The sequence below is a fragment of the Echeneis naucrates genome, chromosome 10, assembly GCF_900963305.1.
Source record: "Echeneis naucrates chromosome 10, fEcheNa1.1, whole genome shotgun sequence".
Lineage (NCBI taxonomy): Eukaryota > Metazoa > Chordata > Actinopteri > Carangiformes > Echeneidae > Echeneis > Echeneis naucrates.
This window is the reverse complement of record NC_042520.1, coordinates 7,383,061-7,410,041: the sequence shown is the minus strand read 5'-3', so window position 1 is coordinate 7,410,041 and position 26,981 is coordinate 7,383,061. Positions and strand designations below refer to the sequence as shown.

The 26,981-nt window shown below is 39.5% G+C and overlaps 1 protein-coding gene across 1 annotated transcript in view; it reads left to right on the top strand.

Moving 5' to 3' along the window:
* Positions 1-26,981, top strand: part of tnmd (tenomodulin) — a 54,420-nt gene that overhangs the window by 23,408 nt on the left and 4,031 nt on the right. The window contains exons 3-6 of the mRNA XM_029511841.1: positions 6,539-6,679; positions 16,284-16,391; positions 22,049-22,211; positions 25,613-25,707. Of these exons, the coding sequence (XP_029367701.1) occupies positions 6,539-6,679; positions 16,284-16,391; positions 22,049-22,211; positions 25,613-25,707 (507 nt within the window). The remainder of the gene's footprint in view (positions 1-6,538; positions 6,680-16,283; positions 16,392-22,048; positions 22,212-25,612; positions 25,708-26,981) is intronic.

The window sequence follows — 26,981 nt, the reverse complement described above, 5'->3', positions numbered from 1 at the left end:
ACTGTCTACACTGCTGCCCAGTTCAATCTATCACAGAGCTGCCTATGGCTCCCATGAGGCCAGTGCACTGTGAAGCCCTAGCACAACCTTTCCCACCCAGAAACCCCCCTTCCATACCCCCCTCCCCACCACCACCACCACCCACTGTGAGTGACAGGCATCCAGTTCCGCCTGGCTGGAGCCTCCATCTCCTAACCCTCAAGGAGAAATAAGAGGACATATTGTCATCAACTCATCTCTCTCATTCCCATGGCCGATTCCTACAGAGACGTGCATACACACACACTTTCTTTCTACACACAGAAACACACATACACCCACACAACATCTACGTGACCTTTACTTAATGTCCTTGGATGCCACACCAGAAACTACACACAAACAAAATGCAGGTTTGGGGTGCCTGCCACTTCTCATTCACACACTGGTCCGGGTTTCAAACTATCTAGGTAGAGGTTATTAAGAACCACTTCAGACAGAAACCTTGAACAGAGGAAATGAACAAAGCATTGTCTGTGAAGGTTTCCACACAGATTGCTCACACTCCTGAGCTTGAATGTTTTCCTTGCTGTGGACATCTGGATTCTTTATCTCACACTGTACAACAGACTGAGGCACCTTATGATGTGAGAAAAGGCCAAATTGTTCCAAAGGGATATTGGACATAGTGCAGGGTAGCTTTTCCCCCAAAAAAAAAAACAAACAAACAAACAAAAAAAAGGGTCTTGTTTACAGCACTTGGCAATCAATGTGCATTTCATGGTGTTTGCTATGTAACCAGTAAGTGTTCAAAAAAAAAAAAAAAACAAACTAAGAATAACAATAACACAACATCAAAAAACATCATTGTACTCCTAAATTGTTTTTACACTCCAATGTGCTGTTACAACTTGTTAAACTGGCAACAGGTAGTCAGTATGGAACTTTAGATTAGAGAATGTTGTTTATAGCCACAGTAGGAAACTTCACACGTTGACAGGAAACTGACCCTTTGAAGAATCTTCAAAATGACAAATCCCAGAAATCAAGAAATGTGATTTCAGAGAACTGTGTTGTCTTTCAAAGAATGGGAAGGTTCATAACAAAGACAGTTTCTTAGAAACAGTGGTTAGTGGAAGAGGAGTAAAGAAAATCAGAAGAGGCTACTTTTAGTAGCTAAGTTTAGTTAGTAAGTAGGCTCTTAAAATAGCCTTAGGTTGATTTTTTTATTCCTTTAACCCTTCTAAAGCATCTGTCGTTGCCGGCACCCACCAGATTTTGAATTACCTAAAGTTTGCGAATGTTTGCTATATCTGAGAAGTTGCAGCGGTTACTGATAGCTGAGAAGTTGTGTTTCAAAGCCAATATTTAATTCCACTTACATTGTGTATGCCAAATCCATTCTTTCATTATTAACTGTTAATAAACATCGAAGGTTCTAAGTGTTCTGGAAAAATTGGCAAAAACACTTAACAGGACACTGGCCTGTTTATGATTACAATAAGCAAAAGGTCCAGGTGGACAATAGGAATCAACAGTATTAAAGGGTTAAGTTGTCAACTGAAAGCAAAATTCTTCTTTATTGTGCTTAAACAGCATATTATCTTTCATGTTGAACATTATGTGTTCTAATTTAATGCAACTGAATCCAACCTGCATAAAATCCACTTGGCTCAGCATTTGCCCTCAAGAGTGTTTTAGTCCATTTCAGCTCACTGTTTTGGTTTTACAGCCCATAACTTTACTGCTCTCATAGCACTTTAAGCTACATTGGGTAGCTGTTTTCAATGTAAAGCTCTGGTAAACCCACTACACTACATAGTCAGCACCAAATGGCATGCAGGCAAAGTTGGAACTCAGTAGCTGGTGAACATAGTGGAGCATATGCCTACTAAAAATTCCTGAGGTATTGCCCTCTGGAGTTAGTGAGGGTCAGCTGAGCACCGGTTGGACTCCCATTCATTGAGTGATCACAAATATGACTATTGGATGCACCATTCCCCACATAGTGAGAACCCTTAAAAATAGAGGACTCAACAGTTTATCATGCATCAGCGATAACTTCAACACCTTAAGAAAGGTGATGGATCCCAAACAACAGTGGGACAAAATATAGTGTTATATTAAAAAGGGTGATGAGCAAGCTAAAACTCACATCATCCACCATCAAACAAGACAAAAATAGACTTAAGTATGTAACTCAGGTGTTCAACAAGCCCAAAAAAAAAAAAATCACAATGATCCACAGAGGAAGATAAAGCACAAGCGGATTCCGCTATGGGAACTTGACAATCCACTTTGCTATCATTTCACCTACAGAGAACCATCATACTGACCCTCAAACATATCAGCCCATCATCAGTGGGGGAAAAAAAAAAAAAAAAAAAACAATAGAGAGGTATGAAAAATGCCGTATAACAATATGGAGGGTAATCTATTGACTATCCCAGCTAGTCATGACTGAAGCTACAGCCTAAATGTGGGTGTCATTTGTTGTGTCATAGGTACACTTGAGAGCCAAAAGGAATCAATCATCTTGCAACAAATATGAAATTGTAATTAAGCAGGAATACAGAAGAAATACACGAACCACTGCCTCTGCAGCACCAAGACTCAGGTCTTGACACATTTTTAAAAGGAATAACTCTCATCAGTCAGTGATGTATTGTGACTATATTGCACCTAAGCGGTTGTCTGCCCACTGTAAGTTATTGTGTAAAAATATGTCACTCAGAGTTACAAAAAAAGGGTTTTTATTATTATTGGTTTTGGGTATTTTTTGGGGGGGGGTTGTGGTTGTCTCAAACTTCATGCCTGGTGTTTTAATAAATACAAATCACCTCTACAGCAACTCTAATGTCACACTGGTAGGAAGTTTCATATGCATTCAAATTCTTTGTAGCATATGAGTTATACAGTGGCCTTTCAGAGTCCTTGTGCGAGTGCAACATGAATTGGACCCTATCTGGTGTCATATAGGAAACTAATTAACATTCACAGCATAAATGTTTTTTGCAGCCACTTGAACGTTTCTATGAATTAATATTAAGAGATGGCCCAAGATGAGTAAATTACAGAAAACAATTCTTACTTGAAATTTCTTGGTGCGTAATATCTTTAAACAAATGTAGGAAGAAAAGAAAGAATCAGCACAAAAAGAAATTAGGAAGATTGCTGATATTACAATTGGGCAAAATATCTCGTGCTCTAAAAACTTCCCCCTGTTGCAGCATAAATCACACTCCAAGTTTCAACCAATGAAATGCACCATCTGTAAGTATCAAAAGAGGCCATACAGAGGCTATTCATTTCTATTTTCAGAATGCCAATTATGGTGCACAGCAGCAGCTTTGGATATTGAACCAGTTGAAGTCAAACTGTTGTAATACATTATTATCTATTTCAACCTGGTGGGCAGGGGAGATTCCCACTGCTGGATTTTCATCAAAAATGATAGCCTGCTGAAAATGTAATTCACAATTTTAGTATAAATCAATAACCCTCCAGAGTCTATTCCCCCATTCCACCTTTATGTTAATATAAAAGATATGCCCAAATAGAACTTAAATTCATCACACAGTCTTTCAGACTGTTTAATAGCCCCAATTTTATCCATAACTGCTCAATTGACACTTAAATTTCAAGCCCATCTTAATTTGGCTTCTCCTGACAATTTTAAGTTCTACCTCTCTTTGGAACCACAGCCACTGTGACCCATGTTAATGGAAATTTAGGGGCTCATGCCTGTCTAACTGCAATCTGCTATTAAGAATTATATCCCATTTGATCATTAACTCTCTGTTCTCACATCACAAAAGAGAAAAGTCATTGATGCAATGCGTTCTGGATTCTGCATATAAGAAAGCAGACACAAAACATGTTAAATCATGAACAGCTAAGTTGGCATTAGAGGACATTCAGATGTTTCTGACGAGGGATATAAATCCTGATGGACTCCTATAGCAATCTATTCATTAATCCTGCGTCTCATTGCCGAGGCTCTGATTTGGCACTGAGACAGATGAAGATGAACTCAGCAATATATTTCTCATCATAACGCAACCTTCACATAAATATTAATAGCATATTTTCAGCTGGTGGGCATGAATCGTTTTTCAGACAGGGAATTTTAAGACCTATCCATGCATGTCCAAGAACAGTACATGAGCAAGTAGTTGTGATAAACAACACTTTAAGGCAATAGTGAAGCCTTGAACTGTACTGTAGAATCAAAGGCTATCTATTATGTTTATTTTTTCTGAGAAACTTCTATCAATATATATTCTTATTCGACCATCATATTCAATCATCATAGTTCCAAAACAGCACTTTGGCCAGCCCATGTTGGAATTAACACTTTAATAAAACTATGCCATCAGGAATTAACAAGAAATACTCAACCCTTGACAGGATCAAAGTGGTATAATTAGTATTTCATATTAAGACTGTAACAAACATTTTAGCAATGAACCTACAGATAATCATCTCCAGACTTTGCCGTTACCATCACCTCTACAAAGGAATTTCAACAGCAGTCAAATATTACGAAAAGTAAAGTTCATTCTGAATTTTACTCGAGTTGAAGTACTTGCTTTTAACCATACAGAAGCACTTTTTTTGTTTTTTTTTTTGTTCTACAGTGTATTAACAGAATATAATGGAACAACATATTGCCTCTATAGGTAGTTGAATAAGTGTCTTGGCAAATCAAACAGTGTTCTGGTGAAGAATGTTCTACCTAATCATGATCAAACATTGCTGTGGTTAGGACACTGCCAAATTCAAATTGAAATGTTTTTCTTCAGATAGTCTAGGGAGGACATTACTCAAAATCACAGGAAAATAAGTCCTTGACAACAAACTTTGCTTAAATTAACGAGTACTTCTTAGAGGACAAACTTGCTCAAATCATGCCCAGGGCCAGTTGCTGCATGTCATCTGCATACCCTCGTTTCACTCTGTCAGTGTTCACAAAAAAATTTTACGTATTCATACGCACACTACTCAAGTAAATGTATTTTTAGCAGAGCCTGATTTTGATCCACAAAATTCACCCTCACCAGCAAGAAGCTTTAATCAGAAAAAAAAAAAAAATCATCTAAAAATCACCAGCATGACACGTGCCCAGCAATAAATGGCAAACAGACGAAGTTGGGAAAACAAGCTGATGAACAGAGTAAAGCATGGAAAAAGCCAAAGACTTCCCTCAGGCAGAGCTAGAAGGATAGTGGGTATTGGACTTACACTCATTTGGTGGCCAGAGGTGTGATTACAAATGCTAATGTTACTCTGCTGGGTGTATTAATAAACAACTGACTACAAACATGTTCTCCATAAAAACTATTTGTACTGCCTGCAAGTAGTAGTAAAAAAAAAAATAAAAAAAAAAAAAACTTCAATTAATTCTTCTAAACTAAGTGTGCTGCCGGGGGCCACCACACTTCAAATTACTTCAAGTTCACAAATGTTTTCTCTATCTGTGCCATGCCATCGGTTTCTGAAAGCTGAGAAGTCACGCTTCACAGACAATATAGGGTCATTACAGTAACTACTCGAATAAAGGGTAATTAAGGTAATTCTACTTGTGTTCTTGCCGGAAATTGTCAAATCTGTTTCCTGGTTGTTAACCGTTAATAGACATAGGTTTTGACATAGGGTACCGTCGGATATTGAAGGTTCTAAGTGTTATGGAAAAAAAAGCTGAACGCACTTATTAACAAGACATTTTCTGGCTCGTTTATGAGTAAAAAAGTCCAGGTGGACAATAGGAATCTTCAGTGTGGAAGGGTTCTACAGTTAGCAATTTTAATAGTATGTATAAAGCAAGCATTTTACATTCCAAATCACTTTTTTTTCCTGTTAATCAGACAGAACGTGTCAGCTGTTTGTTCTCCTTTTTATGATTTAAGAAGAAAGTGGTACATCAGTCCAGTTGTTGTCATTTTCAGTCGTTGTTTGCCAGCAACAATTAACTTTGCTCTCTACAATGACTAAAAAACTAAGGGTTGTTATTTCATTAGTTAATTTACATCAACCTGCACAGCTGTAATACTCATTTACAGTTGTCATTTCTGTGAAATTTTTCTGTCACAATTTTTCGGCTCAGTAACAAGAAAATGACATCTCAATGTAAATAGCCTCAGGTTTGTTTGTCCCCCCCCCCCCCCCTTTAAGTTGTCGATTGAAAACAAAATTCATCTTTCCTGTGCTTAAACAGCGTATCCTGCATACAAACAATAATTTTTCCAACCAGTGAAACAGCTGCCAATGTGAAAACCAGACTTGGTTAGATTGCTGAAATAATGTGAAATGTGACTTGTGATTTAGGGGAGTATTCTTGTGTTCAGCTCAGGGTTCTTATCTTTGGAAGTTTGGTTCATTTTAAGAAACTCAGAGTACGTTTTTACATAAACATTAATTGACTGATACTAATGAATTACTGATTACTGTTCAAAATGACATTACAGCCAATAGCCAATATAACAATGTTGCATGTTGTATAACAATGATGTTCTGTTGTAATAGTCACAATGCTGAATGGTTGCTTATGTCATTGTAGGTGTATGACCACCAGTACAAAGCCATGTTGGATGGCATAGAAACAGACAGTATGCTGGAGATTGACCCAAGTCAGCGGATTGAAATCTTCAGAATGGGAAACGGAAGTGAGGAGGTACTTGAGGTACACGACTTCAAAAATGTAAGTAAAAGGTAAAAAAAAAAGGCCATGTGAGCCATTCTGCTTTCACTGAAAAACAGATGCTGTAATTGTGTAATTTTCTTTAATTCCATCAAGATTATGATATTTACATGCTGCCCTTTTCAAAGAGGCAGTTGGCCTAGGTGATACTGTGGGATGGCGTAGAAACTGTTCCCAAATATCAGGGACTTTTTGGGTTTCATGTCTATACATTTTAAAGTTTTTGCATGTCAAACGCGTTTCGGTCCTACATGTTTTCAAATGCTGTTTTAGTTAGATTTAGACTTTCTGATAACATTTATTCGTCCTTTCAATCCTATTTTCTTTTTTGCAGTATAAAGGTCCGTTTTTGTACTCTCACTAATGTTACAAACCTTTGGCATATTTGTAAAACAAAATAATGGAAGTTATTCTAAGTGAGATGTATGCTGTCATTAGAACTGCAGTGCAACAGTAATTTGTCCATTTCAAGTGCACGCACATCACCCCAGAAAGACTGCTAATTCTATACAAAATCTTCCTCACAGTAAAGACACAAACACCATTAAGAAGCCCATTTCTTTTTGGTTTCTACATGTTTTTTTGACAGTAATTTTGTTGCCAGCAGAACTCATTAACTTACCTTTCATTCCTAAATCCTGCTTGAGTGTGCAGGAGGTTACACATACTGCACCTCAGAGAAGTATGCGTTCTGCTTGACTGGGTAATGAATGCTTTTACTCTTATACCATTATTTACTGTGAAATGTTTGGTTGCAAGGCTGGATGTTACAGGATACACTTTATCCCCAACAGAAACATGCATTGAGTTGTTATTGTTTTTGCAACAATGGTCTTTGTGAATCTAAAACTACTATATGATGGAAAACCAGTGCAGTGCCGGTAAACCCTAACCTCTGCAATCACTCTATTTATCTCTCTCTATGCCTCAACAACCCAACCCTCCAAATACACACACACACACATTCACCTGTTGCATTTTCCACTTCGTGTTAGGAATGCACATCCCCTGAGGGAATGTTTGATTCAATGTCCTACCATTGTAAACTAGGAAACAAGCCAGCGAGTACAATAATGCAATATTCATGCATTCATCTTATCCGCTTATCCATTTCTGGGCTGCAGGGGATGCTGGAGCAACTCCCTGCTCAAAGTGGGTGAGGGTGGGGTACTCCCTGACCAGGTCTAATCAAATAAAATCAAATCAGATTTATTTGTATAGCGCCAAATCATAACAAAGTTACATCAAGGCACGTAAATACGTAAGGCAAGTATTTAGACCCAACAGATCCCCCCCATGAGCAAGCACTTGGCAACAGTGGCAAGGAAAAAAACCCTGAGCAGAACCAGGCTCAGGGGGGGACAGCCATCTGCTTCGACCGGTTGGGTTGAGAGAGGGAGGGAGAGAGAGGGAGAGGGGGGCAAAGTTGGGTTGAGTAGGGAGAGAATGAGAGCAGGAGGAGGGGATATTCAATACAGGTGCAGGCAGGAACATATGATGTTGTATGAAGTTCATAGAAATATGGGCAGCAGGCTTCTCCAGTCCATCGCAGGGCCAATATACAGGACACCACAATCCATATATGTATCCATATCCGTATCTGTCCTCTGAGGGGGTCGGACTCAAACCAGAAGTGGGTGTGGTTTATACAGAAATTGTAATTTTAAGCCTGAAATTGATATGGGTTGGTCAGAATTGGCTATATTTATTGTAAGCCTCAATATATTTTTATGTACAGCTTAATTTGTATTAGGCCAAGGTAAGAAGAGCAAGCTGACCAAAAGAAAAACCTGACCTGGTGAAGAAACAGTGAGAATAATAAACGTGATGCGGGCTGCATGCAGCCCTGTCTCACCACACAAGCACCGCTTCTATTACAAATGAAGTTTTAACTCCACAACCACATAAAGTGGGGCAGACTTGAAACGTTTGGGTTTTAAAAGCGATTTTAAAATGATATTGTTGTAGTGTGGATGTAGCCAACCTTTTATCGCTATTAGGTTAAATGATGACCTTACTGGGGGACAATGTTGAGGAAGTTACTCAAAAAAAAAAAAAAAAAAAAAAAAAAATTGTATTTATTTCCATAATTTCCAGATTATAAGATGCTACTTTTTTCACACGCTTTGAATCCTGCGGCTTAAACAACTATGCAGCTAATTTATGGATTTTTACAGGTAACAAGCTTCATGCTGCCAATACATTTAGTGTCACATCAAACCAATGAAATTACCGAACAGGTCACAGTGGACCAATGAAATTGTTAGAATTAAATTAAATGCATCCAAAATGTAGAGGTGGGAATCTTACTATCTCATGATTAGATTACGATTTTTGGGGCTAATATTCGATTCAAAATAAATTTTCGACTGAAAATGATTTGATTCATGACTTCTGCTTGCAAAGGATCCTCATGATCTACTTCAGTCTGCTTGGCAAGACAGAATGACAAATGGAGACGTTCAAGTGTCTTGTTCTGTACGTTTTAAACATTTATCCATGATTAGATGGAATTGTTGCATAAAAGCAATATCACATATTGCTTAAATAACAAAAATAAAAGTGTCTCTATAAATAAAAAAAAATGCAGTTAAAAATGGGTTCCTCATTTTGCAAACTGGAGCTCGTTTCAAGCTCGGTCTTCCCGGGCATTTGGTAAATAAGGCCCTATAAAATCTGCAATCACGAAAAAACGGAATATATTCTAAACACAGAATAATATGGAACTGGCTGACATTTAACAAACTTTTTTTGTTTCGTTTTTTTTTTCCCCCAGAATAAAAAAGGCACATATCTGGTAAAATACTCCAAGTGTGGTCACTAATTATGCACGCCCCCCCCCCCCCCCCAAATGACTAAATAAATAAATAAATAAATAAATATGGTGGCTTGAGCATAGTGGGCACAGTTCAATTCCCAGTAGGGGCACCTGAACATGTCTAATTGATGTAAATGTACATGGTGACCTGAGCAGCATGGTGGCGTAGTGGTTAATGCTGTTGCCATGCAATAAGAAGGGTACGGTGCGAATCCCGATAGGGGCATCTGAACATGTCTAGGTTAATTGGTGACTAAGTAAGTAATGGACTGGGCTACAGCAAGGAAGGGCGACTCCCCCTGCCCCAAGACCAGACCAGAGACAGGACCTCCACAGACACTAGACCAGACCCCTCCAGAGACTAGAGACTAGATCAGAGACGGGACGTCCCCTGAGACTAGACCAGACCAGACACCAGGGAGAGACACGAATATGGGAAAAATTTCAATGGAATTTGGGAAAAAATAAAACAGATTTTATAGGGCTCTAGGTAAAAACCAAAATGATTCCAAGGTTGGGGCCGGTGGAATCTCTCTTTCCTCCATTACTGTAGTTTCCTCTTTGTTTTGGTGCTTACCGCGCATGCTATGTTCCACAACCGGCTCTGTGGTGACATCAGGATGTCCTGCATACAAAATGGAGGACATATTAAATCGATTTTGAATCGTAGTAAATGAGAATCTGGATTCTTATGTGAATTCAATTTTTGGCATATCCCTACAAAATGGCATAAAAGTTCTTGAGAAAACTTGAAAAAAAGCTAACCCTAACCCTAACCCTGTTTAGGCGGTAGTTGGCTGCTCATCGACTCTTTCAGATGACCGGCGAGCAGGATCTTTTGCCACAAGTTTGGTATTGCCATGCTGGGCTGACAAATGCTTGGACAGGTTGCTCGTTGACTTGGCAGCAGTTGAAAGACACCTGTCGTCTGGGCATAGAGTGCATTTCGCCTGAATATTTTTGTCCTTTGAAGCTATAAACTGAAAGTAATATCGCCACTGCTCAAGACCCCCTGTCTCTGTCTCCATTATCTTTCTCCTTCGCACCAGCAGCAACGTCACTCAACTCAAAGTGATCTCTATGGCAACGCACAGATATTGACTTGTATGGTACTTGTCAAAATTGCTATATCTGTACTGGACACTCGAGTATTGAGTATCCGGCTCAACCCTACTAAACATGCATGTTTTTGGATGGTGGGAGGAAACCAGATAGATACCCGGTAGAACCCACGTAAGCACAGGGGGAACATACAAACTCCACACAGAAAGGCCCCAGCCCCGAGAACCAAACCTGCCACCAGATTTACAATGAGAGATTGGTGAGATCGACACAGCACTAAGGTGTAAAACCTTTTGCACAATAGATTCCAGATTTTGGACAAACTATAGTCAAACATGTTACCTTTATACATGCCATATAATCAGATGTCAGTTCATCAGAGGTCATGTATAAAAAGTTAGGAACCAATTGGGTCAGGCTATTCTCTTTGTTTCACTCTTTAGCTATGTCTGAGGTCAGCTGATGGAATGGTAAAAACCTATGGTTATACTGTGTATCGTAGAAAATGATTAAGCTAGTTTTAGGAAGCATTTCTGTTTGTGCTCAGTGACCCATGATGGAGGACAGATGCTGTATGTGATTGGTGCTAGCATTAGTCATTGAAAAGATAGTTCATAGAGAGTTCATAAAAAACGCTTCTTCCACCATTCAGACAAAGGAAGAAAATCCCAGGCTCCACCTGACTCCTTCATTTAATTTTATTTTTGCACACAAATTCAGCAAGCGGAATGAGATAAACAGCAAGACACCATGCACTCTAAACTCTTCCGGCAAAAGCTCAGTAAAGTGATTACAGCTGTGTTTTTATTTCATCATCTACTGACCAGCAAATGCTAACCACGGCTACTAAAGACTGCCAAAATAAAGGAAACATTGCTGCAGATGAGATCTCCAGGAAGAGTTCATCTCCTGTAACAGAGGCACTTGGCATCTACAAAGATTCACCATAGACAGTCACTGATCTTCCAACACCACCACTGGGTTCCACCTAGGGAGAGTCTGAACACCGGAGAAAGTAGGCAAAGTGTCTACCTGCTCTTGGCATAGTCAATGTCAAAGTAACTTACTCGCTTTGTTTTGATTTTCCTCCACCATTACCAATCATAACATTTGACATTCATCTCAGCTTCATCCCATTTCACCTTGTTAGTTACCGGTCACATATTTTCACCCAGCCAGTGTTTTCTTAGGTAAAGTAGGTAAAGTCCCAACTTCTGATAGTAGATTGATTTATTGATTTCAATATCAGTGAAGTAATTTCAAGGTTCAATCAAACCTTGCTCCTGATGGAGCTGTTGCACTGTAATTCTAACAAGGAAATATAATCACATAGATTGGGGCCTGTTAGTGCAACATATGTGATGAAAAATAAGTAGCCACCATAAAGCAGCCAAACTGATTCTGCATTGGATAAGACCACACAACAGCAGATATTAGATGCTTACCTTCAAATGGCACTATACCATCCAGAAATCATAACAGATGCAGGAAGAGGCAGCAGGGTTGGGGTTACGGTCCTGGGAATCCAGTCTGTAATCTGTAATAAGTAATATTAAAATACAAAATACATTTGAGAAATAAACTTGTTTCTCACTGCTTTGTTCTCCAATTCAAGAAGCCTAGCTGTGCTGCTTGCATAGATTTTCTTGTGTAGTGACTTCCACTTAAAACACAAAAGTTACAGTAGGTAGCATGTCCCATGTGAGTTTTTAGCAATTTAATGTCTCACAATTAGGTCAGTGTAATAGTGTAACCAATCTAATGTGGAAATTAAACTCCATCTAGCATCCATTTTTTCCACGAGTTCTTGATTTGAACTCCATGTTAAGGTCCATGTTAATTTCTGTTACATTTCAATCAAGATATTCTTATTTTTAGTCGGTTACATCAATTAAGACAAAAACTCAAAAGAATTTTGAGACAGTAAGACAGACAGACAGAGTATTAATTGATCAAATGCTTAAGATAAGGCCACAAATAAGCATCCCAATGTCAAAGAAGATTTACTCCATTACATTTTAGTACAAGACACAAAAGCAACAACAACACCTGCCAAAGTGACAGGAAATGAGTAAAAATGCAATTTTATGGGCCAGGTTAAATGTTATTAATGTAATTAATACATCCAGGCTCAAAACATTGAATTATTAATCAATTAATTAATTAATTGACTTAAACAACATAGGCAGATCTAACTTTTAAAATTAGTCATTAATTACTGTGAATTTTAGCTTGATTAGACACATTAAATTTTATATCAAATATTTGCTGGACTCAAATGAGAGCAAACTGAATTTCTGTAATCTAACATCGTTAGCATGTTTGCAGAAATCACAGGAAAAACTTAGACGTCATGTTAAAATACTTTTAGTAGTCGGCTTTGGGCGCTTTGAAATATTATTAAACAATTTAAACGTCATCTTTTTCCGTGTTTTTACCCTCTAAGCGTCTCTTCACGTCGTAGTTCAGCAGCAGAAGGATTAGCCTCCCAACAATCAGCACAAACTTCCCCAATTAACGGCCGCTTTCTTTCGACCGGCTTCTCTTCCGGCGCCATGTTGGACAGTTCGCTGTCCGGCTCGGTGAGTATTAGTGCGCAGACTCCGGAGCGATGACGGTGCGTTCAGATGCAGTCTGACGGTGTCGGTAAAACCAGCAAGAAGATCGGGCTCATAGGAAGCAACTTTTATTTGTGTGGGGTTTTTTTGTTTGTTTGTTTGTTTTCTACAGGTTTGGATAATTTTTGTCTTTGATTAAAGAAAACTAAAATGTAAACTATTTGTAAGTTTTTATATCTATTAAATATTTTAGTTTCCAAGCAATATTTTGCTGCATGTGTTACTGCCCAAGAATATTCAATCAACAGGTCAGTTGTGTGTAGCATCATGTAGCAGAAAGCTACTGAATATTTAGCAAGCATAACAGTTCAGAACTACTGAAGGAAAGACAAAGAAAATGACATAAGAGGTTTGTAAAACTGTGTCGCTGCATGTTCCAAAGAAATGAAAATTGGGCTGATGTCAAAATCCAACATTGGCTAACTGACATAAGAGAGTCAACAAACTTTTGTGAGACATTGGCAAAGGTGATATTTTATGTGGTTTTCAATATTTGGAAGATGGATTTTGGTCACTTGCATTCATTCATTTATCTTCAACCACTTATCCGGGCCGCAGGGGTTGCTGGAGCTAATCCTAGCTCACACTTGGTGAGGGCGGGGTACACCCCGGAAAGGTCGGCAGTCCATTGCAGGGCCAACACGCAGGGACAAACAATCATTCACACTCACACTCAGACCTACGGACAATTTAGAGTCACCAATTAACCTTAAATTGATGTCTTTTGGCGGTGGGAGGAAACCAGAACCGGAAACCCAGAAAGGCACAGGATGAACATGCAAACTGCCACCATGCTGCCTATTAGTCACTTACAATGCGGCTGAAAAACAACATAATATCAACACTGGATGTCAGTTTGCTCTGAATGCTCTCCTGAGGCTGAATTTTGGTCATCTAACATCATGACTTTACATTAAAGTAACTATCAGCATTGGTTGTCATACTGCTGTGAGCCTTCAGGTGCTCACTGAAACTTTCACCAAATGCTCTAAAGTAGAGTTATACTTTTTTTGTCTCATGTACTCATTGCTGTCTTCCACTGAGCTAGCCTTTAGCCATCAGGGGGATTTTTTTTTAACTCACCTTTCTTTCTCCTGTTCAACACTGAACTGCATCCTTTTTTCAGAGTAAATAAAGTGGACACAATAAAAAAAATCTCCTCTGGCGTTCATCCATCCAGAAATCTTCAGAGCTCTTTTGAAAACTGCAGCTGATGCTGAGGATAGCCTACAGTAATATATCCCGCTTGGATTTTGGGGTTTACTGTGATCACTACCACTAACAATAAATTAATAAGTATAATCTGGAAAAGTATGAGACTCCTATTATTATACTTAGAATTCAGATTTTTTTTAATCTGTTGCCTTTTGATAAAAAAATGAAATTACAAGTTTAGATTAGGAAGAAATGCCCCTTAGCAAGTTCAGGCCGCTAACATAAGTTGAATCACGTTATACATTCTTGTCTACCTACTATACCTGTTCATTTTAGCGGTCTATTTTAGTTGCAAAAATTCTTACTTACCACTCTGTGTGCCAGTGCCCTGTTGCCCTGCATCAGTATTGCTGCCTGTTCTGTCAGCTCTTCCACCACCCCAGCAACCACCTGTAGGCCCGGTCTGGGTGCAGGTTAGGATATCTGCTCATCACCCCTCGATACCTCTATGTAAATATATCTGCAAGGAGCAATGAAGTTGGTTGAACTCTATTTATGTTCAACTGCAGTGATAAACATGTCAAACAAAAGGTACCTGAGTGAAATTCAGAACATGATGGTGATAGAATTGAAGCACTGACCAAACTAACACATGACTTTAGTTCCTCATTCCTCCTCAATGATGCATGCACTTTCATGTTCTTCATGCTTTTGAATAGATACAGATGGGCATCTTGCACATGGATAAGCCAAGCGGATATTTCACCATGGCCTGTTAAAATGACATCGCTTTTGCATTTCTCATCCGTGCGATGTGTCTTTCATAATTTTCTGGTTGACCAATTCCAGTAATCATTGCATCTCATCACAACAGTGCCCTCCCTTGTTATGCTACAGCTCACCAATACAGTAGGCCCAAATTAAACTGGGAGTCATCACAATCAGGCTCGGCATAAACACTATGCTTCCGTGCTTGAGACAATTATTGTCCCATCCTTTCTCCACACAGATGAAATTACATGCCATAGATTGTGACAGGCATCACTTTGTATCATGTCTTGTGCAGCTGGTATCTGGTTTTCAGACTGACAGCATCACAGAAAATGTAGAAATAGCATCCACATGGTCAAGTTAACTGATTCAAAGGAGATGTCATTGCAATCACCGTGTTACTGTAATTAAATTTAGATTGAATCAAGTCCATTTTCATGGTACTACTCATACAATTTTCAGTTAATACAATTTTAAAGCAGCCGTGGCAGATGTAGATCCTGCCGTCTGTTATAATACGGTGTGCTGGAGGAGCAGCTCCAATCCACAGAAAATAAATTGGATACAATGTGATCTACTGAAAGTCTTTCAGACTTATTCCAGTTGAATATCTTAGATTAACACAGAATGGCAGCGGGAGAGAATTAACAGATCTTTCTAGCCTTTTGAGGCTCAGTGTGTCAGTGTGAATAGAGCTACAGTCCACATGGCGGAGGTGAAGAGTGACTCCGCACTTGACTGCGCAGATTAAGAGAGTGACAGGGACCTATGACTGGCTAATTCAATGGGGGCACTCTCTGTAGAAAACACTTCATTCTCAACAATGTCACTTGGCTCTCCTGTGGGATATATCTGTCTATGAAGTATTAAATAGCCTCTGTGGAACACCCCGCCTTTTTACTTCCATTGAGCCTGAAATCAAGAGCTGCGTTACAAGGACCAAGCAGTGATCGACTATATAACATGCCATTTGGGGAAAAAGAAAGATCAAAAAACACCTCTTCTCACTCATTAGTTTTTAACTTCTCTGACTTTTTAAGAGCTTTGATTATCTACAAAAAGCTGAGCGTTTTTAAAGTGATTGCCTCAATGCTTATGGGATATCCACATCACAGAAAGTTAATGAATGATACATATATCTGAATTTCTGAGTATGTCTTTTTTTTTTTTTTTTTCAAAGGGAATCACTGGGATCCGCTTTGCCAAACATCAGAGGTGCTACATCAGGACCCAAACTAGGAAGCTACCCACGGTGGCAGAGGTGGAGGCTGAGGACACAGAGTTACTGGTATGCCTCCTCCCTCAGCTGAATGTACCTCAGACTCTGTTTAGTCCTACAGAAGCTGTCATGCATATTGTAGGGAGATAACCAGAGTAGAGCAGTGTGAACACCACACAAATCCTCAGCCTGTCCATCTTATCCTATCACCCCTACCCTTCTGACTGAAGAATAAACCAGGGTTTGTGGTGCCTGTGAAACCGTCAGAAAGCTGCCCACAAACCCATAGCCTCTTTGTGGCTCACATCAAATGCTGTTTGCTGTCAATCTTGAGCCAATATTAATTTTTAATCATCTCCTCCAAAGGCTCTACCCAAATAGCCTAAAGGAGGAAGGGTGCAAGAGAGCTCTGAGTGAGAGGTAAGCCATTAAAATGGTATTTTTAAAAAGATGTTTTCTTTGTAAAATTCACGAGATTCCCTCTCCAAGTTTATAGTGATTCATTTTACTTTTCTGAGTTCTTACAGTTGTATGAGAACTTCAGCAAAAGCAGCAGAAGAAATTCAATCAATCAAAATTCCCAATTTCTCAGTGTCACAGTGCAAATCACTGAGTTAGTCATATGTTCAAAGAGAAAATCCTTCTCACAAATGTCTCTACTGCTAGCATGCACTCATTTACATTTCACATTGTAGATGGGGAGAAGTCACTGGCAAATATCTCCTCGCTCGCTGCTTCACTTTAAAGACTGTAAAAGCCAATTGCCAGTCCAAGAAAAACCCAATCTCAGTTTCAGCTTTAAGAATACAAACTTAAACACACCTGTTTTTTTCCCCTCTTGTCTTCTTAATGTCTGATCCACATTTACAGGCGCTAACTGCCCAGGCAGCCCCATATACCCGTGCCATTTTTATCATCTTTTGTGCACTGTGCAGAAAAATTTGGTTTTATTCATGCCTCCAAAGTGGATCATCCAAGGCCACTAACTTGACTTGACTTGACTTATACCTTCAAGCTCAAACAAGGCCTTATTCCAATGATTACTTTCTAAATCAGTTAAAAAAAATTAATAAGTACTTTTTTGTAGCACTTTTCAATACATTTATTTAGCCTGTCCATTCAGCAATTAGATATTAATTCAAAAGGTATTTCCAACTGGAATTTACATGAAGTCACAATGAACTGTCAAGCCGTGTGTCATGACACAGACCAGGAACTTTAAATTCACTGCAAGACTTGGTGCAGCCAGACAGCTACAAATCCTGAACAAATGACCTTCAACAAGCTGTGTCTTTAAACAAATAAATAAATAAATAAAATAAATAAATTCTAATCCCATAAATAAATTCTTATCCCAAGTATGTTTGGGGAAAAGCTCCATCACTATCTGAATTTTATTCAGATGGAAGTTAAATGCTGTTTGGCTTCAAAAGCAGAACTCAACTCAAAGATGATGATGGTCAAAAGTTCCAACACAGACTGATTAGAGATGAGAAAAGGTGAGGATGTCAGCAGTAGAGCCAGGATGGACAATGGAGCAGGGCAGACACAGAAATCCAGATCAAGAGGCTAGGGCGAGGTAAAGGGAGCAGGGCAGACAGGCAAACTGGGAATAAGTAGACACACAGATGCATAACGAGCTGGGAAAGATGGACAGGCAGAGTTGGCTGGTTGGAGGGGAGCAGCAGCAGAAGCAGAGTTCACGTTGAGGCCAAAACAAGGAAACCAAAGCCACAAGAATGTAAAACCATTGTGCTGCTGCCACAGTGAGACCTGACCAGCCTGTAGAAGAGCAAAGTCTTTATACTGATTACTGAATAAGCTTCAGGTGCCCAGAATGAATAATGGCAGGAGGACAAGATCTCCATGCCCAACTGCAGATGCACACACACCACATGTACGCATGCACACACACACACCACATGCATACAAAGGCAGGGAGACAGACAGATGTGAATGTTGGGGGTCAAACAGAGAGAATGGGGAGAAATTAACAAGTCAAGAGGCTAAAGTTCAGGTGAAGGGTTCTGGACTGATTCCAAAAATCAGGCTTCTTAATTTGTATAGTTAGGTTTAGGCAGTGAATGTTCTTTGGTACTGGTTCTTCGGATGATTGAAATGCATATGTCTAGTATATATGCATATACTAGACATACATTTATTTGCTCTTTGCGCTCTAATATTGTATTATATTTCATTTCTTTACTCTAAACGTGGCTACTTCACAGTGGCAACATAAGACACCAAAAAGCCACAATATGAAACAAAAATCACAGATTTTTTTTTGATAATGTATGACTCTAAGATGAGAAGATGATGTGGAGAAATCAAATATCTGTTTATATTGTTCCGGCTCCAGTAAACCACCCATGAAAGAAGAACAAGCTGATGGCTGTGCAGGGGCTGAACATCTGTTGATAGACATGACACAGTGGGATTGATCTTCTCGTCTAATACTCAACAAGAGACCAAATACATGAATTTTGCAAAATGTCGAAACCGTTACTCATCCCATGTATTCAAAATACCATACAAATGTCGCACATCCCCCTTCACTCTCTGCAAGGAAGTTTATTTTTAGCATTACTTAATTTTTTTAGGCAGCATGCCACTGTGTACTGCTGCTAGTATTACTGCAGAGGATGCTGAGAAAAATTGTGTGTTGTACAAGTGAAATACTGTCAATATTGTGGAGGCCATATTTAGGTAATAAACAGTGACTTTGGCCTGACCTCAGCAAGGCCTATTCTCACATTAGAGCGCCCATTCTCTGTGAAAATCCACCCACATGCGCCCCTGGAGAAGATGAGCACAAGTTCATCCTCGGGTGTTGAAACACATGAAGCTCACAGGGGTTAAAGCCAAATGTTAATGGGTCCTAGCTTAACCCAGCTGCAGGGCTTTTGGAGAGAGTGCTCAGAGTAGCCATGGAAGGCTTTGCAGCTGAGGTGAAAAACAATGGAAAATACTGCAAAAAAAAACTGCAAGCCGCTGATAAGGAAATGCAGCCCCTGTGAGGGAGAACCAGGTGACTAACATGATTTGTTTGCCAGGATTTTTTCTTCCCTTTTCAATTTGCCTCCTTTATGAAATGTCTGAGGGAGTAATTCCTGAGCTTCATTCCAGTTCCTCTGCTCTGACATGGAAATCACCATCCACCTCCCTCACACCCCTTAACATTGTCAATGGATCCTACTTGCTCCATTAAACAGCCACTTAATATTGATGACCAAAGCTCACCCAGCAACCCAAAACCTCCCACTTGGATAACTGCAAACAGAAAAACAGTGTGCTCAGGAAAAAACATCACAGCAGATGATGAGAATACACCAAAGTCCTGCAAGTTGTTAGTTCCTATTCAACAAAAGATGAATTAATTAGCAAAAAAACAAACAAGAAAATAAATAAAGCAAATGTTGATCAGCTGGCATGTTGAGTCATGTGGCCTTGTCACAATTCCACAGTGAAAATCATCTGCATAGCTTAGCAAAATATGGGTTTTTAAACTACTGTAACCGGTGAGCTGCCAGCTAATGTGTTAGCCTTGCTAATGCTTATCAATCACAATAGCAGCCTGGGAATGATTGCACTTTTTCTGTGTTGAACCTTGTGATGTGTTTATACAATTATTCATAACTTTCTCAGGACTTAGTTATTATCTTATGTTGGAGCAGTTTATACTTTGACAGGAAAGTAGAAGACATCTGATGAGCTTTGATACCATTTTCCACTCTCTGGGTGTCTGTTCCCTCAAATGTCAGCACCATCAAGACAGTTTGCTATTTGATGCTGCAGCATTTGCAAGTCAAAGTTCACCAAAGTTGGACTCACAAAATTTGCACAGATTTGTCCCCACTAGCAAATCCACTTATAATTCCATCGGGATGAATTGATTTTTGCCATGAAGTTTCACTGATGTAAACGCTGTTGTGACCAGACCTCTAGTGCCCTCAGGCAAGGCACTCAGGCGCTCTCATTGAAAGTCACATGAATATGGGTGCTAACTTTCCTACAGAACATAATGAACCCCCCCTGCCCATGTTATGAGCACTATGTGAAAGCTCTAGGGTATCAGGAGGAAATATTTGTTGATCTGTTACAAACATAGCACCAAAAACAATACGTTATGTAGACAGTGTTTCCCCCCCTTGGGGCAGAGTGGCGGTAGAGGGTGAATTCATTAACTACGACACAACCGGTGGATAATTAAGTGGTGCACAGAAAGTGTACATACACCAGGAGCAGGCCACACAAAACAGATTACCATCATTCCCATGGTCCAACACCTGATAAAAAAAGGGTTTGTAATGTATCACAATAACATGTAATTTGTCAATAACTAAATAGATAAGCATTTCAAAAATGAGGATAAACTGGAAGACTATAATCATGTTGTCTTTGTGCTTGTCAACTGGCATTTAGAAATCCCCACCCCATGCTAAAATCCTGACCTTTACCACTTCCCCGAGGCGCCTCTCTCCTACAAGTTATTGGAGTCGTTTCTCAACTGTGAAGTCAAAGTCATGTTGTGAGCCCATGTCGTGACCTCCATTTACTTTCCAGAGAAGACTCACTTGGCTTCAGCGGTTAAGATGTCCAATTAGAGAGGAGCTGTTTGTGTTTCTCAAGTTTGATTTTAATTCCTGCAGCCATGAAAATGGTGCACACAACAGCTCAATGCCAGAACACCCCATCCATATACCACCGGCACACACTGTACCAGTCCTACGAGTCATCATTAGTCAACTGGCTGCCTCCTAAAAGTGAGGGAAAGCTTGGCTAAACACTTATCGTGCCCATACACAATCTCTGAGGTGACACAATGTACTGTGGTCTTTTCCCCCTCTGCAGGTCACAAAGGTGTCGCTCAGTGGCAAACAAGAGGCAGCACGCAAAATAAATTCTTAAATCAAGTGAGAGTGACATGGGTGAACAGGAGGGAGGGGGCGCGACCCAATATTAATGATTCTTGCTCCTACTATAGCCCCAGGAATCTACGTCAAGCTTAACTAATGTGCAATTAAGCTTTAGGCTGGGAGAAAATCACCTTGTAAAAACATTTGTCAAGTGAACTGTTTTTCTGTTCTGGGTTGCTAATTAACAAGGGAATGGGAAGAGGGGTTTGTTTGTGTGTGTATTTACATATACATGAAGAAAATAAATATCTGCACTGTTAGGGGAGAGCATTACCAAATCCCCTTCATATGTCTCTATTAGACAACACTGACGTGTAGTCCCTATCATTAAGCAATAATAGTTTACTTTACAGCTCATGAACTACAGTATCAACAAATTAAGCCCACTGATAGTGCTGGCTGCCAAGTGAAGCATTGTGGTATAGGGGGAGGAAAGGAAGGAGTGGGGGAAAATGAAGGGAGGGAGTGATGGGGATGGAGGAAGGAGAATGCAAGGCTTTATTGTGTCTGTCACATTAAATGATATTGCAGCCACACTCAGAGTAATGAAGACCACTTCTAAAGTCATTTAAAAGTCAAATCATCACTGTCTTTGAATTTCAATGATGTATAATAGAAAGAGCATGCCAGAGGCTTGAGAAGAGGGTGAGATAGAGCTGAGGAGAGGAAGTTTCTGCCTTCTCACAGTGAGGTGAAAGATAAAACGGTGGCTCAAGGGAGGAGAGTGTAAAAGCAGGACTATACTTTGTGTGGGGCCTGGACGTTTTAGCAAGCGATGACATGCTATATTATTTGTGTGTTGTTTTCTAGCAGGTGGATGAGTCTGAGGCCATGGACATGAAGGTTGAAGACTCCCAAGTGTGGGTTCCTACGGAGGAGCCAATCATTAATCCAGCCTTCCTCCTCGACTCCAAGATCTGGGAGATTTGCCAGGAGCTGCCCATCCACTGGATTCATCCCTCCCCTCTGCGTGGTGAGAGCAGGGGGCATCAGAGCCTCTAAATGCAGACTATTAACACTCTCACTGGAGGGCATCCCCCCACAGGCCATACGGTGGTACATCAAGGCCCCCTGATTTCTCAACCATATGAGCATCCAGCCCAGGTTACCCTTTTCCATATGTTTGGGGAATTCAGAGACTGATGGTCAGCGACTGAAGAAGCATTCAGATGCTTCAGTTGGGCAAAAGCAACACAACCAAAATTTGAAAATAGTCTTTTAAGGAATAAGTTAAAAAGGATTTATTTAAGCAAAAGAAAATGATTATCAACAAAGTGCGTATAAAACTACTGATTATTTGAGACCACCACCTAATTAATCTGAGGATAATAATTTACTTTAGTTTACTTACACCCCAAATGTTTTAATTTTATTTTTTTAAATGGAACTCTAGTTAGACTATATCACCTCAATGTGAAATCAATGTGAAAGTTGTCACTGAAGCTACAGAGAATCATCTGCTGAATCTCCAGCTCCTCTCTCAGCTTTATGGAGCTTCATACTGACATTCAGACCATTGTTTAGCTGTCCGGCCTGCAACTTTAATGCTTTGGTTCACTCAGTGATTTCATATCAGCACTTCTGGCTGAACTGGGCAACTGTTTTCAGCAAAAAAACCCCCAAAAAATCTAAAGAGCCTCAGTGCACAGCCTCTACAGCACCAAACAGCAGACAGACATAGTTAGCTTGTGTGAACGTCGTGTTGCATTCACAGCTTTGGAGTCAGAAATTTCCCTTTGCAGTTGAGGGAGACCAAAACAGAAGTAAAACAAAGGTAAGACTGGACTTTAAAAAGTGTCACTCAATAGGTGCCTGTAGAAAATGATTTGTGTGTGTTCATATCACAACAACAACTTTGTTCTTCACGATTCATTAAAGACTTTCGACTGAATTTTAGCGTATTTGTTTGAAATTCTTTATTAGGAATAACCCCCTTGAGATGTAACATCTTATTTTCAAGGGGATCCTGAACACAAAAACAATTATACATAACAATCCAAAAAGAAAGGACAAAAACACAACAAAACAAACAGACAAGAAACAAGACAAAAATTTTGCAGTGCTCATAGGACATCTGAAATCAAGAGATACTGATAGTGACAATCTGTTTGGGTGATTCAGTCAGTCAGTATTGGAGGAGGCATCAACACGAAAAGATGATAATGATCGGATGTCTAATGGCAAATTATTCCAATCTGAGGGAGCTTTAAACATACAGTAAAGGCTTTTAGCTATTTTGTCATGACCGGAACAAAAAAAAAAAAAAAAACAAGCAACAATGGAAAAAATTTTGTGTGGAATGTCTCAAATTGTAAGTGGAGGAAAAGGGCACCATGAACTGTCTTAGGTAAGAGGCATAATTGAAGGGGATACATTTAAAAATGAATTATAACCAATGCTACTGTCTTCTTGGTGTAAGAGAGGGTACATTTTATCATACAGTTTATCATACATGAAACAATGATTTGAAATGAAAGGGAAACCAAGAATGAATCTTCAGCGTGTCGTAAACCGTGTTGAGGGGAAAATGAGAAGTGTGGTGTGCAATCTGATGTACAACACCGGAATATTCAAGTATTGGGAAAATGAGTTGCTGTCTTAACCCTAACCTTGAAAGTAAAACAATTTCTGGAATTGTGAACAAGACCAAAATTACTTTTCCTCCCAATATGCTCAATAAAACACACGGAAAGCGTAACCATATTTAGTGTTTTCAACTCTCTGCAAGGGGTGACCATCAAGGCACTTAATAACACAGGACTGATGTCTCGAATTGGGTTTGAAATTTTGAGAGGTGCCAAAAATCATGAAATGAGAGACACATTTGCTGTAAGCCAATGTTTTTTTTAAGTCAGACTGCAGGGCTAATTCAATCTATAATGGACCACATTGAGATGTATACATAACTGTGTCATCTGCATATAGTTGAACACAACATTCGGGGCAAGTTGTGGGAAGATCATTCAAAAATAAAAGTAGAGTCTTGAGGTATGCCTCGTTGTTGATTTAAAATATCAGATTTGCATCCTTGTATGGCACATTGCTTTTTGTTATGAAGATAAGAAATAAACCAGAGCACAGCATTGGACCAGTGGAGTAAAGCTTATCTAAAAACAATGAATCAACCAGATCAAAAGCAGAGAATATTTCATTTGTGTGTTTCAGTAGGACAGGAGTTGTTGAGTGATTTGATCGAAAGCCAGATTGAAATGATGATAGAATATTGTTACTATCTAAATACATAGATAACTGATTATAAATGATCTTTTGAAACACTATTATCTTGTTGAAATGCGATAGTACGGATGATTGATATTGGTCGATAGTTGTTTGGATCTAAAGCATCACTGCCTTTGTGAATGGCAGAGATACATGAACATTTCCGTATAGCAGGGGATTGATAAAAAGAAATTAAAGAGATCTTTGAGAGGATACATTAAGTCATGTGATTATAATTTAAGAAATTTGGCTTCGATTCCATCCAATCCAGAACCGCAACTCATTTTTCACTCAATAATTGCATTATGTACCTCAAAACAGTGCAAAACAGTGATCAGGCAAAACATTGCTAAGGTAGCCAGAAGTGGGATAAGTGAGCATAGGGCGCATAGGATATAGTGGAACAGTGCTGATTAAATACTTGAACAAGTAGACGTGGGTCATGTAGAAGGACTTTACTGATTTTAAGTTTAGTAGGTGAGACTTTAGATACAGTGATCCAGAATTTTTGCCCTTATTGTATTGGTCCAATTTCACGTTTCTGGTCATTTTTTTGCTCATATTTCTCACCTGTCTATTTTTTCCCAGTCAACTGGACCCTTAGCTTTTGGCCCAAGCATATTGTGCCCGAGCTCTTTCTCTACATAAACTTATTAGGTCAGATGTCATCAATGGGAGGTGTATTCCTTTAACTTTATCATTGTCATTTTCAGGGGAGCAGGAATAAGTTGGAATAAATTGGTCTGTGTTTCTTACACCGTCCAATTCTAACAAATTTAGGTGGAAGTTTGGGCAGTTTAATTTTCCACATACAATATATGCTGAAACAATCAGACATCATACCTGCTTTTAGGAATCTATTTGGATATGAGACCAAAATCCAGTCTGATAAAGATGGAATTGATGGCATAATACAAGTGGGCTCTTTCATTTAATTTAACTGAGTTAGGCTCAGATTTCCAAATGTTTTTTTCTTCACAATTATCAGTCCAGTATTTTTCCTGAATGGTAGTAATTAGCATCAAATCATTGGGAAAATAGAGTGTACCAGTCAAAATTTGAGCTAAGCGTTTTCAAATTTTTAATCAAAAAGTAGAATCAAAGTCACAACTATATAACCATGTCCTTTCTCCCCCGCCTTCTTTGTATGTTCAGATGCAGAGGAGGGAAATGTGGACACACCTGATGCAGAGGGCACAGGCCAGCGTTTCGCCCGTGATGTCCTGGACCACGCCCCGGTGAACGACTATGTAAGTGGGACCCTCTGCACCAACCCATCCAGGGACCACACCAGGAAATACAGTAAAGCTATTTCGAATCAGCTCCAGCTCTGCCACGACTCTTTCTGCATATAAATCGCTCACTAATTGATGTTAAAACTGACTCTGTGCACCAGAGGGCATGGCAATTGCTCTATATATCTATTTAAGTAAGGCCAGTTCATTGAAGACTCCCTTAATGTCTCTCCATTAATTGAGAGGAATATCCAGCCTTTCAAAGGCACCAACTTGTGCCTCACAGCCTTTTCTAACATCCTCTTTTCTAAGGCAGAGGGAGGCACCGTACCAAGGCATACTCCCAAGGTCACTCAGTGCTGCACAGATGAGTTACATTTGTTAAAAATGCTCTAATTATCAAAGCGTATAAATAAACAGAAAAGCCTGATGGCAAATTTTGGTATACTGTTTGTAAACCACTCAATAGTGTATGATTAATTGTTTATAACCCTGAGGAGAAATCACATAAAGCAGTTTTTATTCGCAGGAATCGTATTCATAGTGAACAAAAACCAGCACTTGCACACTAAAGATAGCGGGAATATGCACAGGTGCAAAAACACCCCTCATAAACACACACATTCGGCACTAGCAGGTGAATAGCCACTAAAGCTAAATTCAAGGATAATGAGTCAGACTCTTCCTCAGAGCTGTGACAATCGGTGAAAAACATGAAGAGAAATGAGACGTCCTATAATGCTGACATTTATCAAGCATGTCCCAGAAACACCTCCCGCTCAACTCTTCAATTTCCCCTCGGCTCCTCTGTCTTCTTCCTCATCATCTGCGGCGGGAGCAGCACTGCTATGCAATTAAAACATACCAGGGGATGAAAAACTCGGCTCTCCTTTTGAAACGCGCTGCCTGTATTAGCTGAGTAATGCATACCACTGCAATCCATCCAAGCTCTGTTTGTGGGTCCAGTGATAACAAAGGCTTTTGTGGCCAAGCAGAGGGCAGGCAGCAGCCTGTAATTGGGAGTCTGAACTCTGGCTCATGCCAGTAGGATGCCACATGTGTTAGCCAAACCCCTTTTGTGCTTCACCCAGCCAGAACTCATGTAAATATGCATGCAGGCAGAAAATATACACAATCTGCTACTCACAGTCTGTGTCTCTGTCTGCTGACATCCTTTCATCTGTCACACAGGGAGACACATTCAAAATATACATTCACTTCATATGTGTTTCATAAGTCTGAATTCAATTTCTCCATACGGTACTCATTTGTGAGGCAGAATAATGGTT